Genomic DNA, 13,821 nt, shown 5'->3' on the forward strand with positions numbered 1-13,821 from the left:
ATCTGAATAATGAAAGTTTTTTTTGGCCTACACTGTCCCTTTAAGCAGATTATATAATAGAAGTAAACTGGAAAGTTGTTTGAATCGAAAGCTCTATCTGAAAAATGAAACAAAATGTAGGGTTCATGTCTCTATAAATGTAAAACTGGGATATGGTCTCATTTATTATGTTTGAGTGGTTTTGTGCTGAAATAGCAGAGTAGGACTTAGATGTAAATGTATTTGATGAAATAACACTGGTGTCAACACTTTTCTGCTCACTTCTCCCTTTATTAATTTGCATCTCAGGTTCCTGACAATAAAAATTTAAATTTTGTAAAATGTTCTTGTGTTATTTTTTTCTGGAGAGTGTTATTCACATAGGACAGAGAACTAGCATGGCCTTTTAATTTTTTTTTTGTGGTATTATTATCATTATTATTTGTAGAGCGCCAACAGATTCCGCCGCGCTAAATATGCTTTTCGCTACTTTTTCACTGTCACTATAGTCAACAATTTTTGTACTGCAAGACAGGCCAAAAGAAGCGTGAGTGACATGAAATCTCCCGTCATACATCATTCTAAGGTCTCCCCTTTCTATAGGTGTGTCCTTGCGTTCCATTTGCATCATGGGGGTTGTAGTTCCCGAGAGTTTTGTCACAGGGAAGGTGGTGCTTGCCGAGCGCGACCCCGAAACCGGCAGGTGGGCGGGAGCGCGTGCTCGAGAGAGACAGCTAGGGAGAGCGAGAGACAGCAATTGACAGAGGAAAACGGGTAGACCGACTAGCAGAGAGAGACAGAGAGGCAGTGCGCATGCAGTGCATACGACGACATACGGAAGGAGAATAGCACCTGTTAAGGCGATAAGGGAGACGATTATCTAGCAGACTGTTAGTCAGCCAAGAAAAAGATACGGATATTAGGGCTACCTGTGAAAGAATATGATATATGGAGAGGATGACCTAGAAAGAGATGCAGACTGTATAGGGATTGCCAGTGGGTTAGAGAGAAGCTGATTGTAGAGGGCTGTCTGAAAGTTAGACATCCTCTGAGACATAGCCATTCATTTAGAGACAGCCTGGTGTCTATTGAATGAGACACACAGGAGCCTACAGAGAGACTGCCAGAGGGTTGGAGTGGATTACAAAAGAGTCAGGTAGAGGCCTATAGTATAACAACCACCTATAGACCCGAAGCTTTAGGCTTCCCCTTTGGGGGCAGCAAGAAAATGGAGAGAAAGTGACAGGGGCAGTGTCAAATCTATTCATATATCTGCACAGCCACCCAAAGAGAAATCCCTGGGCAGCAAGAACCATGTCAGGACCCCGGGTTCAGAACAAGCTATCCAGCACAGAGCGTCCTGTCAGAGGTAACATCATCTGTAACATTATTACCAAAGCTAGTAACCTTATCACTAGCAATGATGCTCACACACAGTAGCATTATTACAGTTAGCAGAATTAGCAGCAGTAGGATTGCCAGTACTGGTATGCTGCTGCTGCTGCTAAATACAAGTGATTACCACTATTTGTACTGTTTTATATAACACACACACAAAATAATCCTTGGGGATAACTAATGACACAATTGTCACTGCTAGCAATTTACTAATATCTAATGCCTTACTCCTGCAACCTTAGCCACTGCTAGAACCATATTTTTTTTATTTTTGCTAAGGGAATGTTACCACTAATGTATTAATGCTAGTACTCAATAAATCCCACTAACATCAAAAACACTATCTACTTAAAACTAAATATTTAGACATTGATCCAAGCACTGATACTCATTTATTCTGTAGCAATAATCCTATAGATACTGTATTTTATGCTAACATACATAACTTGCTGATGATCAATGCTACAACTAATAATGTATTTTATTCTAGATGTCTATACTTCATACTTTTGTTAGTACTGTTTATTTCTCTCTACAGCTTCTGTCAATATTACCTTATCTTATATTACCAATGTTCACTACATGTCATAAATCCCTGCTTTTATCACAGGCTGTAGAAAATAACACTATCCTTTTAAGACATATTTTTTTAATGGCAACCGTTTTATTTTGATATTTTGTGGTTGGAAATCAGTGTCACCATGCATGGATCAATAAAACATGCAATCTAGCCATCTACTTGCATGGTTACATGGGAAATTTGTCAAAAGTACCTTTTAAACTGTGCCCCTGACACCTCAGCTTGACACGGGGCTCTGTGATGCATAAACTATGTATAGTCCACTGCTAAACGAGAGAAGGAATATGTGGATCAGTAGTACTTTATCTCCTACAACAGTGTGATGCATACAGCCTGATCTTTGATCCACATGGTCTGTCCCTTTTATCCTGCAGAGTGATAATGACAGACTCTGGACATGTGGTATAATAATGGTTTGATTTTGTTGGCTTGTCTCTTTTGTGTTCATTATGTTTGTGTGTTGACTGTATAGGAATGCTTCTGTAATGTGATAAAAACTCAAATTGGTTCTCAGATTGTCTCATAATAGAGGATTACCTCTACATATCCTACATAATAGTTTGTGTATGCTAGTGCTCCTGTTCTGCAGATTACATGTTATATCTGTTATGATTGTGCAATCAGATTACTTGCCATTTATAGTATATGAAACCATTGGCTTTGTAGAAAGCTGTGTGTTTATGGACATCCAATGTGTGATGATCTCTGTATACATTGTCTATATGTATGCACATTTTGCTTTATGCATGATATATAATTGTATTAGGGTGCAGCTATAGCATTAATGTACAGGGTAAGCTGCCATCTCTATGTTCATGATCAGGGAATCTCCCTCCCCCCTTCTCCTGACTCACTAATAGGATTTCCTGCCCTCCTCCCCCACACATCGGCTTTGCTGTGAGGTGTGTGTGTGTGTGTGCATGCTTGGATTTAAAGTGTCTCTGTCCCCATATAATCCGTATAATGGTACAGATGAGGCATGGGGACAGGTAAAAGCAACACATACTCTGACGGTGACACTACAGGGGGCATTTTGGGGGGAGAGGACAGGATCCTGGTCACGCCGCCTCCGGTGGCTGTAGAAGCAGCAAAGCGAGCTATCGGTATGGGGCAAATTTTGGGGAGGTAGAGTGACTGTCTCCTCATTGCTCTAACTCCCCTTTGTTCTCCTTTAACACCTGAGCTACATTAGGGGCCTACAAGACTGCAAAAGCCTGTGCTATCTTACTCTCTTGTCTAAAGAGGAACTGAAACAATATATTTTACTGTCATTTGTTCACATTTGTGCTAGGAGGGACCGAGTAAATTGATTTTGACATTTTTCATTTTTTTTATAGACATTCCCCATTAAATTATAACTTACTGTAATTTATGTTAAGGTGTGCAAGGTTAACATATTTTCATTATCTTTAGTTAAAGGGAGAGTCAACGCCAACATTTTTTATTGTTTAAAAAGGTAAATAATGCCTTTTACTACCCTTTCCTAGCTTTGCTCAACCCACATTATTATATTAATATACTTTATAACATTTTAACCTCTACATTTCTGCCTTTGTAAGCCACTATAGACAGCCTATTATCACATTTTTTTATTAGCTTTTCACAACAAGAGACTTCTAGTTCATGTGGGCCATATAGATAACATTGTTCTCCCTTCCATGGAGTTGTTCATGACACTGCACTAATTGCCTAAAATGCAAGTCAATAGATAATAAATAAATAAATAAATAAATAAATAAATAGCCTTGTGATCAGGGGGCTGTCTAAAGAGGCTTAGATACAAGGTAATCACAGAAGTTAAAAGTATATTAATATAACTGTGTTGGTTATGCAAAACCGGGGAATGGGTAATAGAGGGATTATCTATCTTTTTAAACAATAACATTTTTGAAGTAGACTGTCCCTTTACTGCATCTTGTGGTAGAAAGACCCCTCTTAACTTGCTTGGGTCTTTAGAACAATTAAGGCCAAGCAGAAACTTAGCCATTAGATATGATTAATTTCATTATTAAACCTTGGTGTTATTAAGAACTGATCCAGTTATAAGTAGCCTGTCCCATTGTTGACCGCAGATGCCACACAGGTGTGAGGTTGACGGGATTTATATTTAATACTTAAAGTTTTGCTTAGCATGTTTGTATTTAAAATTAAACATGCCAATGTCCACATCATGTTAAAATACATATTTTCCGTAATTTATTAATCATTAATTTTAATTAATTTACTCTTATGTAGGACATACACTGTAAGTACACTACAATTACAGCCGGTGAAACCAAGCAGTATGGTGATAGCATGGAATGCCTTCAAATGCTATGGGCACTTGTGCTGTAGGTTCACAATCCCTTCCTTAATACATATCAACCACGCCATTTAATTGTTCTTTCAAGAATGCGCCTTCGATTGTTAAAGGGATACTGATCCCAATGTTTTTCTTTCGTGAGTCAGATAGAGCATGACATTTTAAGCAACTTTTTCATTTACTCCTATTATCAAATTTCCTTTAGTCTCTTGGTATCTTTATTTAAAATGCAAGAATGTAAGTTTATATGCTGGCCCATTTTTGGTAAACAACCTGGGTGGTCCTTGTTGATTGGTGGATAAATTCATCCATCAATAAAAAGTGCTGTCCAGAGTTCTGAACCAGGAAAAAAAAAGCTTAGATGCCTTCTTTTTCAAATAAAGATATCAAGAGAATGAAGAAAAATGATAATAGGAGTAAATTAGAAAGTTGCTTAAAATTGCATTCTCTATCTGAATCACGAAAGAAAAAAAATTGGGTTCAGTGTCCCTTTAATATTTTCATTGTATAATTTCTTTGGAGGCAAATATATATTTTTTTTACCCTGATGTGTGGCTGAGACTCAAAGTGACATTAAAGGGACACTCAAGTCAAAAGTAAACTTTCATGATTCAGATAGATCAGGACATTTTAAACAACTTTCCAATTTACCACAATTAACAATGTGCACAGTCTTTTTTTATATTTATACTTTTTAAGTCACCAGCTCCTACTGAGCATGTGCAAGAATTCACAGAATATACGTCTATGCATTTGTGATTGGCTGATGACTGTCACATGATACAGGGGGATTGGAAATAGACATTACTGAATTCTGTCAGAAAAAAATCTGCTACTCCATTTGAAGTTCAGACTAAGTGCTATTGCATTGTCTTTTTTATCAAGTATTTATTTATTATGTAAATCTACTGTATTTACTTGTCCTTTAAAGTGACAGTCTAGTATAAATTAAACTTTCATTATTAAGATAGGACTTTTAATTTTAATCAACTTTCCAATTTACTTTTATCATCAAATTAGCTTTTTTCTCTTGGTATTCTTAGTTTAAACTAAACATAGGTAGGCTCATATGCTAATTTCTAAGCCTTTGAGGGCTGCCTCTTATCACATGTTTTTTAAATCTCTTTTCAACACAAAGAGACAGAAAGTACAAGTGGGCCATATAGATAACACTGTGTTCAGGCACAGGGGGTTATTTAAGATCTAGCACAAAACAATGCTAAATGCAAGACAATAGATAATAAACAGTCACAGTCATGTGATCAGGGGGCTGGAAGAAGGTTCCTAGATACAAGGTAATCACAGAGATAAAAAGTATAGTAATATAACTGTGTTGGTTGTGCAAAACTGGGGAATGGGTAATAAAGGGATTATCTATCTTTTAAATCAATAACAATTCTATGGTAGACTGTCCCTTTAAAATCAACTCTTTTTATATTTTTATTTTTTTGTGGGTGTAAAAATAAGGCCAAAAAGCTAAATCTGCAACCTAGGTATTCAAAATAATGAAAATTGTCCAACTCGGCTATTTGATTTACGGCATTTGCAGGTAACAGAATTTGCTTTGTGGTCTCTCTAGGGAGCATGGAACAAGCATAATTTTACATATAAGCAAGATGTGTTTAAAGGGACAGTGTACTGTAAAGTCCCCCCCCCTCCCTTTTTATTAGTTCACAATTATCCATTTTACCTGATGGAGTGTATTACATTTTTTACAAATAGCTCCTTTTACCTTTTTTTGTAATTTTAAATAGCTGCCTTTGCCTGTGGTATTCCCACCTATACTGAATACTTAGGTATTGGCTATCGAAAAGCTATGTAAACATAGCCAGCAGAAGAAATGACACAGTGGTGTGTGTGTGTTGGGGGGGGGGGGGGATAGAAGAGATAAGTAATGTTAATTTTAAGTATTCTGCTTTGATATATAGACATAGATAAGATAAGATAAGGAAGCATGTGTGTGTATAGAAAGTGATACGATAAGGAGATCTGATTTCCCTGCAAGCTCATCCCGTTAAAACGGTTTGTGGTCCTAAAGAACATAATCGGCTATTTTATATACAAAAATAAACCTAAATTAATGATTTCTCATTTTATATTGAGAAAATGTAAAATGTAACTATACCAGTTACATTTTATACTCTGTAACTGGTATAGCACATTTTTGGAAACCCATTAAAGGGACAGTCTACCATAGAATTGTTATGGTTTTAAAAGATAGATAATCACTTTATTACCCATTCCCCAGTTTTGCATAACCAACACAGTTATATTAATACACTTTTTACCTTTGTGATTACCTTGTATCTAGGAACCTTCTTCCAGCCCCCGTGATCACATGACTGTCACTGTTTATTATATATTGTCTTGCATTTAGCATTGCTTTGTGCTAAATCTTAAATAACCCCCTGTGCCTGAACACAGTGTTATCTATATAGCCCACATGTACTTTCTGTCTCTTTGTGTTAGCATATGAGCCTACCTAGCTTTAGTTTAAATTAAGAATACCAAGAGAAAAAAAGCAAAATTTATACTAGACTGTCCCTTTAAGGGGAAATCATTTTTGCAGACCTCTTTGGTAGTAGAGGAGTTCCAAGGAACTGATACAGCAGAACAATGTAATTTAATGTGCTGTACAGCAGCATTGCTTTGTAGATATGTTCATACCTTCTACAGGGATTCCTGCCTTTCTCTGCTGCTTATAAGGCAATTTAGTTTGCATGTTTCCATATAATTTGCAAGTTTACTAAAACACTTCTTAGACTTTGTACAGGAAAATGTAATCATTTCAAATTTTAAAGAGCTTACCACAATATAACATTGTGTGCTAACTATTTAACACTCCCACTCTCCAAATAATAACTACACAATGTAAATGTTGCATTTGAGCACCAAAAGTTCCTAACACTGCTTTGCATAACCTTTCCTGCTTTGTATTCAAACTCTGATTTAAAGGGACAGTATACACCAATTTTCATACAACTGCATGTAATAGACATTACTATAAAGAAGAATATGCACAGATACGGATCTAAAAATCCAGTATAAAACCTTTTAAAAACTTAGCACTGTTGATGAGGTTATGCTGGGAAAACAGGAACAGCAGTCACTCCCCCCCCCCCCTTACCTGCATATGAAAAGACAGATTATACAATTGGAAGCCGCAGAAGTCTGTAGATATCAGCATATAGCTAAAACTTTGGGGCTTGTTTAGGAGTCTGAAAATCAGCACACTGTTATTAAATAAGCACAACTATACATTGTTACAAAAACACTTCCAGATGGGCTATATAAACGGATCAGCTACAAAACATTGATGTAAAGAAAAATCCTGTGTACAACGCCCCTTTTAAATAATAATCTTTTAATATTTAGCTTTGCCAGTTTTCTGTCTTAGTAAATTTACTTTTATTAATGAAGTCTGCTAAACGGACATTAAATCCAAGAATATTCTATCATCATCATGAAAAGCACTATTTGAATATATATATATGATTTTTTTTGATGGATGGAAAAAAAAAATTAAAGGGACAGTTTACTCAAAATTTTTCTCCCCTTTAATTTGTTCCCAATGATCCACTTTACCTGCTGGAGTGTATTAAATTGTTTACAAGTAGCTCCTTTACCCTTATATTGGCATTTGAAATAGTTGATTTAGCATGTGGTATCCCCACCTATTCTGAAAGTTTGTGGCCGCGCGTACCAGCTATAGATAAGCTTTGTAAACACAGCCAGCAGAAGAAATTACACTTCCAGTGTGATATAGCAGAGATAAGGTAATAAAATGTTGATTTTCCATTGTTCTCTCAAAGTACTGGTGATTGTTTTAAGGACAGATATAAGATAAAGAAGCAGGTATATGTGCACAATGTGATACAGTAATGAGATCTGATTATACCTACAAGCTCAACCTATTTTATTAGGCTGTGGCTTCAAAACACAAAATCAGAGCTTTAATATACACAAATAAGCCTTAAAAAGCAAATCTCATACATTTTATACTCTGCAGCTGGTAAAAAAAGCAATTGTAAACACATTAAGGGAAAAACTATTTTATAGTATGCTGTCCCTTTAAGCTAAAGATGTTTAAACAGGAAGTTTGTAGTTTACAACATTTCCCTAGGGTCTGATTGGTCACTGGATGGTGATACATTTATATCTCTGGTGGACAAAGACACCCACTAATATAAAAATAAGTTTGTTTTTTACAGTAAAGAAATGTCCATGTTTCAAACATTGTAATACATTTTAAAATGCCCTTTTTTATATGAGTATTTTTTATTTTATTTGTTGCAGCTATTTTTTTAACTAGATGTGCGTTTTCTGGATAAAACTTGGTATTTATAATGTTTGGTGCATATGCCTATCCACCATTAAAACATTGAGAATTGTCCTTATCCTCTAGGGAGAGAAATTTGTCCCTAGGGATCAGTTATGTATACTATATTTACCATTAGTTATTATTTTTAATAGCTATTTTAACTATGAAAAATAATTTAAAGGGATAATGTTGGAAAGCAGCTGATTAATTGTATTCAAAGCTGCTGCAGTAACATCAATTTGAATTGGCTGGATTCACTGACCATCAGGAGGTTGATTTCTCCTGCAAACTCTTGCTTACATAGATTTTCTATGAAAAATACTGCAGTATTTAAAGTGATGCTAAACCCAGATTTTTTTTCTTTCATGATTCAGAAAGAGCAATTTTCTAATTTACTCCCATTTATCAAATTTTCTTCATTCTCTTGCTATCTTTATTTGAAAAACAGGAATCTAAAGCATAGGAGCCAGTCCATTTTTGGTTCAGCATCTGGGTTGGGCTTGCTGATTGTTAGCTAAACGTAGCCACCAATAAGCAAGCACTATCCAGGGTGCTGAACCTAAAATGGGTCGGCTACTAAGCTTACATTTCTGCTTTTTAAATAAAGATAGCAAGAGAACAAAGAGAAATTGATATGAGTAAATAAGATAGAGCATGCAATTTTAAGCAACTATCTGAATCCTGAAAAAAAGTGGGTTTAGTATCCCTTTAAATATTCCGTATATATGATGATTTCAATGGGCAAAAAACACTATTTTAATTGACAAAATAAAGGTTATGGAGCTGCTTGTAAGCAATTTAACATTTTTGCTAGCAGATACAATGGTGTATTGGGAACACATTAAAGGGACAGTCAATTTAAAACAACTTGCCAATTTACTTTTATCACCAATTTTGCTTTGTTCTCTTGGTATTCTTAGTTGAAAGCTAAACCTAGGAGGTTCATATGCTAATTTCTTAGACCTTGAAGACTGCCTATAATCTGAATACATTTTGACCACTAGAGAGCATTAGTTCACGCGTTTCATATAGATAACATTGAGCTCATGCACGTAAAGTGACCTAGGAGTGAGCACTGATTGGCTAAACTGCATGTCTGTCAAAAGAACTGAAATAAGGGGGCAGTCAGCAGAATCTTAGATACAAGATAATTACAGAGGTAAAACGTGTATTATTATAACTGTTGGTTATGCAAAACAGGGGAATGGGTAATAAAGGGATTATCTTTCTTTTTAAACAACAAAAATTCTGGTGTTGACTGTCCCTTTTTAAAGGGGAGAAAATGTTACAATACACTGTCAATGACACATTAATTGCTGCTTTTTTTATTCACATGATATAATTTGATTTTATCTTTCCTTTAAATGGACATTAAACATCTAGGTACACCTACAGTAGCAGGGTTACTAATCAGCACTTTGTTTTCCCTTCTGTACCTGCAGCTCTCTTTAAAGGGACGTGAAACACAATTTTTTTCTTTCATGATTCAGATAGAGCTTGTGATTTGAAACAACTTTTCAATTTACTTCTATTATCTAGTTTATTTCATTCTCTTAGTATCCCTTGTTGAAAAGGATACCTTGGTAGGCTCAGGAGCTGCTGATTGGTGGCTACACATAAGCCTCATGTTATTGGCTCCCCCATAATGTTCTGCTAGCTCCTAGTAGTGCAATGCTGCTTCAACAATGGATACCAAGAGAATGACACAAATTAGATTATAAAGTAAATTGGCAAGTTGTTTAAAATTGTATGTTCTATCTGAAATCAAGAAAGAAAAGGTTTGAGTTTTTTGTCCCTTTAAAGCCATGCTCGTATATACCTGCATCCTGTGATGGAAGCAGTGCACTTACGCAGATCTGTGTATTACCGGCTTTTTGACAGCTGTACCTTGCACTTCAGTTTAGCTCACATAGTGTTACATTTCTGCAGTTTTTTTGCACAGTTTAAAAGCTATGATACAAATCTAATCTCCAAGATGGCAGCGCCCAGTGTCAAGATGCAGCGCATCTGTTATTTTAACCCCAACAAGTGTTAAAGGGACATTACAGCCACAATTGGAATTCACATGGATGCATTTCAGTTTTGAACAGAATCAGTTTTGTAATATACATGTATTAGAAAAAATGCTTCTAATAAAAGCTACAGCTGTTTCAAATGCGTATTTAAGTATGCACCGTGCACCAGCATTTTAAATACAGCACTTGCTTAGAGAGCTTAAGGTGCTTGTAACATCTGGTAATAACTCAATTTGTTAATAGCTGACAGGATACAAGCCCCACTGGCGCTCTGTGCAGCTGCAGCATAAAAAATGTGTGTGCACTGAGAATATCTAGCTATGCTTCACTTGCAGAGAAAAATGTTAACACTAAAACAGTGATACATGTTATTAGAAGCATTTTTTCCAATTCGTATATATTGCAAATATGTTTCTATACAAATATATAATTCATCTATGTACATTTAAATTTTCACCAGAATATCCCTTTAATTAGTGAACGACTTTAAGGACAGCTGCAAGAACAGGAGGACAAACAATAGCATAGTGAGTAAGTAACCATTATATTGTAGTTGAACTCAGCAGTTTTTTTTTTTTTAATAATAATTTTTTTATTGGGGTTTATGAAATGACAAAACATTCAGTTTGCTCAGTTAACATACAGAGTTCACATGTCAAGAAGATGATATGACAAGTTCAGAGAGATGACTAAATACATCCATGTACGTGGACAACATTAGATTTTTACAAACACATTAATTTGTCACAGTACAAAAATAAACCAATCTTCGACTATTTAAAGAACAAACCCATAAGCTCCCCTCTTTTTCGCCCTCATTAACAGAGGCCTTTTGGACCCCAAGTATCTTAGCTCTCTAAACTGAGGGTTTTTCAGGTGACACAGGCCACTTTTGGACCTGTACATTCACTATATATATGTAACAAGTATAAAAGCTTATAGAACTATAGATAATAAGAGAAAAAAGCTATGGTAGAAATATTAAGATAGAGTATAATTTTATAAAATATATAACTCAAACTCAACTGAAGCCACTTTTGGGCTTCTGCTAATATTAGGACAACTCAGTAGGAGATGCAGTTTCTAACTCACAGGCCACTTTTGGACCTCTGTAAATATGATGCATTAAAGGGACACTTAACCCAATTTTTTTTTCAGGATTCAGATAGAGCATGCAATTTTAAGCAACTTTCTAATTTACTCCTATTATCTATTTTTCTTTGTTCTCTTGCTATCTTTATTTGAAAAATGCATCTAAGCTTTTTTTTTTAAGGTTCAGAACTCTGGACAGCACTTTTTTATTGGTGAATGAATTTATCCACTAATCAGCAAGAACAACCCAGGTTGTTCACCAAAAATGGGCCGGCATCTAAACTTACATTCTTGCATTTCAAATAAAGATACCAAGATAATGAAGAAAATGTGATAATAGGAGTAAATTAGAAAGTTGCTTAAAATGTCATACTCTATCTGAATCACGAAAGACAAAAATTGGGTTCAGTGTCCCTTTAAGACTGTTTGATATATTACATATTTACTGGTAGGTAACACACTTCTCAGGCTAGTAAAGAGCAATTAAATACATGCTATTATACATATGTTAGCGGTAGGTAACACACTTCTCTGTCTTTTAAGGACCAATTAAATACAGGCTATTATACAGAATTTAGTGGTAGGTAACACACTTCTCTGTCTTTTAAGGACCAATTAAATACAAGCTATTATACAGAATTTAGTGGTAGGTAACACACTTCTCTGTCTTGTAAGGACCAATTAAATACAGGCTATTATACAGAATTTAGTGGTAGGTAACACACTTCTCTGTCTTTTAAGGACCAATTAAATACAAGCTATTATACAGAATTTAGTGATAGGTAACACACTTCTCTGTCTTGTAAGGACCAATTAAATACAGGCTATTATAAAGATTTTAGTGGTAGGTAACACACTTCTCTGTCTTTTAAGGACCAATTAAATACAGGCTATTATACAGAATTTAGTGGTAGGTAACACACTTCTCTGTCTTGTAAGGACCAATTAAATACAGGCTATTATAAAGATTTTTAGCAGTAGGTAACACACTTCTCAGGCTAGTAAAGAGCAATTAAATACAGGCTATTATACATATGTTAGCGGTAGGTAACACACTTCTCTGTCTTTTAAGGACCAATTAAATACAAGCTATTATACAGAATTTAGTGGTAGGTAACACACTTCTCAGGCTAGTAAAGAGCAATTAAATACAGGCCATTATAAAGATTTTAGCGGTAGGTAACACACTTCTCAGGCTAGTAAAGAGCAATTAAACACAAGCTATTATACATATGTTAGCGGTAGGTAACACACTTCTCAGGCTAGTAAAGAGCAATTAAATACAGGCCATTATAAAGATTTTAGCGGTAGGTAACACACTTCTCTGTCTTTTAAGGACCAATTAAATACAAGCTATTATACAGAATTTAGTGGTAGGTAACACACTTCTCTGTCTTGTAAGGACCAATTAAATACAGGCTATTATAAAGATTTTAGTGGTAGGTAACACACTTCTCAGGCTAGTAAAGAGCAATTAAATACAGGCCATTATAAAGATTTTAGCGGTAGGTAACACACTTCTCAGGCTAGTAAAGAGCAATTAAACACAAGCTATTATACATATGTTAACGGTAGGTAACACACTTCTCAGGCTAGTAAAGAGCAATTAAATACAGGCTATTATAAAGATTTTAGCGGTAGGTAACACACTTCTCAGGCTAGTAAAGAGCAATTAAATACAGGCCATTATAAAGATTTTAGCGGTAGGTAACACACTTCTCAGGCTAGTAAAGAGCAATTAAACACAAGCTATTATACATATGTTAACGGTAGGTAACACACTTCTCAGGCTAGTAAAGAGCAATTAAATACAGGCTATTATAAAGATTTTAGCGGTAGGTAACACACACTTCTCAGGCTAGTAAAGAGCAATTAAATACAGGCCATTATAAAGATTTTAGCGGTAGGTAACACACTTCTCAGGCTAGTAAAGAGCAATTAAATACAGGCTATTATAAAGATTTTAGCGGTAGGTAACACACTTCTCAGGCTAGTAAAGAGCAATTAAATACAGGCTATTATAAAGATTTTAGCGGTAGGTAACACACTTCTCAGGCTAGTAAAGAGCAATTAAATACAGGCTATTATAAAGATTTTAGCGGTAGGTAACACACTTCTCAGGCTTGTAAAGAGC

At 35.3% G+C, this 13,821-nt stretch overlaps 1 protein-coding gene across 1 annotated transcript in view; it reads left to right on the forward strand.

Moving 5' to 3' along the window:
* Positions 1-649: 649 nt before the first annotated feature.
* Positions 650-13,821, forward strand: part of PPP3CC (protein phosphatase 3 catalytic subunit gamma) — a 325,311-nt gene continuing 312,139 nt past the window's right edge. Inside the window, exon 1 of the mRNA XM_053717968.1 lies at positions 650-1,348. Within this exon, the coding sequence (XP_053573943.1) occupies positions 1,294-1,348 (55 nt within the window). The 5' untranslated portion in view covers positions 650-1,293. The remainder of the gene's footprint in view (positions 1,349-13,821) is intronic.

The sequence above is a fragment of the Bombina bombina genome, chromosome 6 (genome assembly GCF_027579735.1).
Source record: "Bombina bombina isolate aBomBom1 chromosome 6, aBomBom1.pri, whole genome shotgun sequence".
In the NCBI taxonomy this organism is placed as follows: domain Eukaryota; kingdom Metazoa; phylum Chordata; class Amphibia; order Anura; family Bombinatoridae; genus Bombina; species Bombina bombina.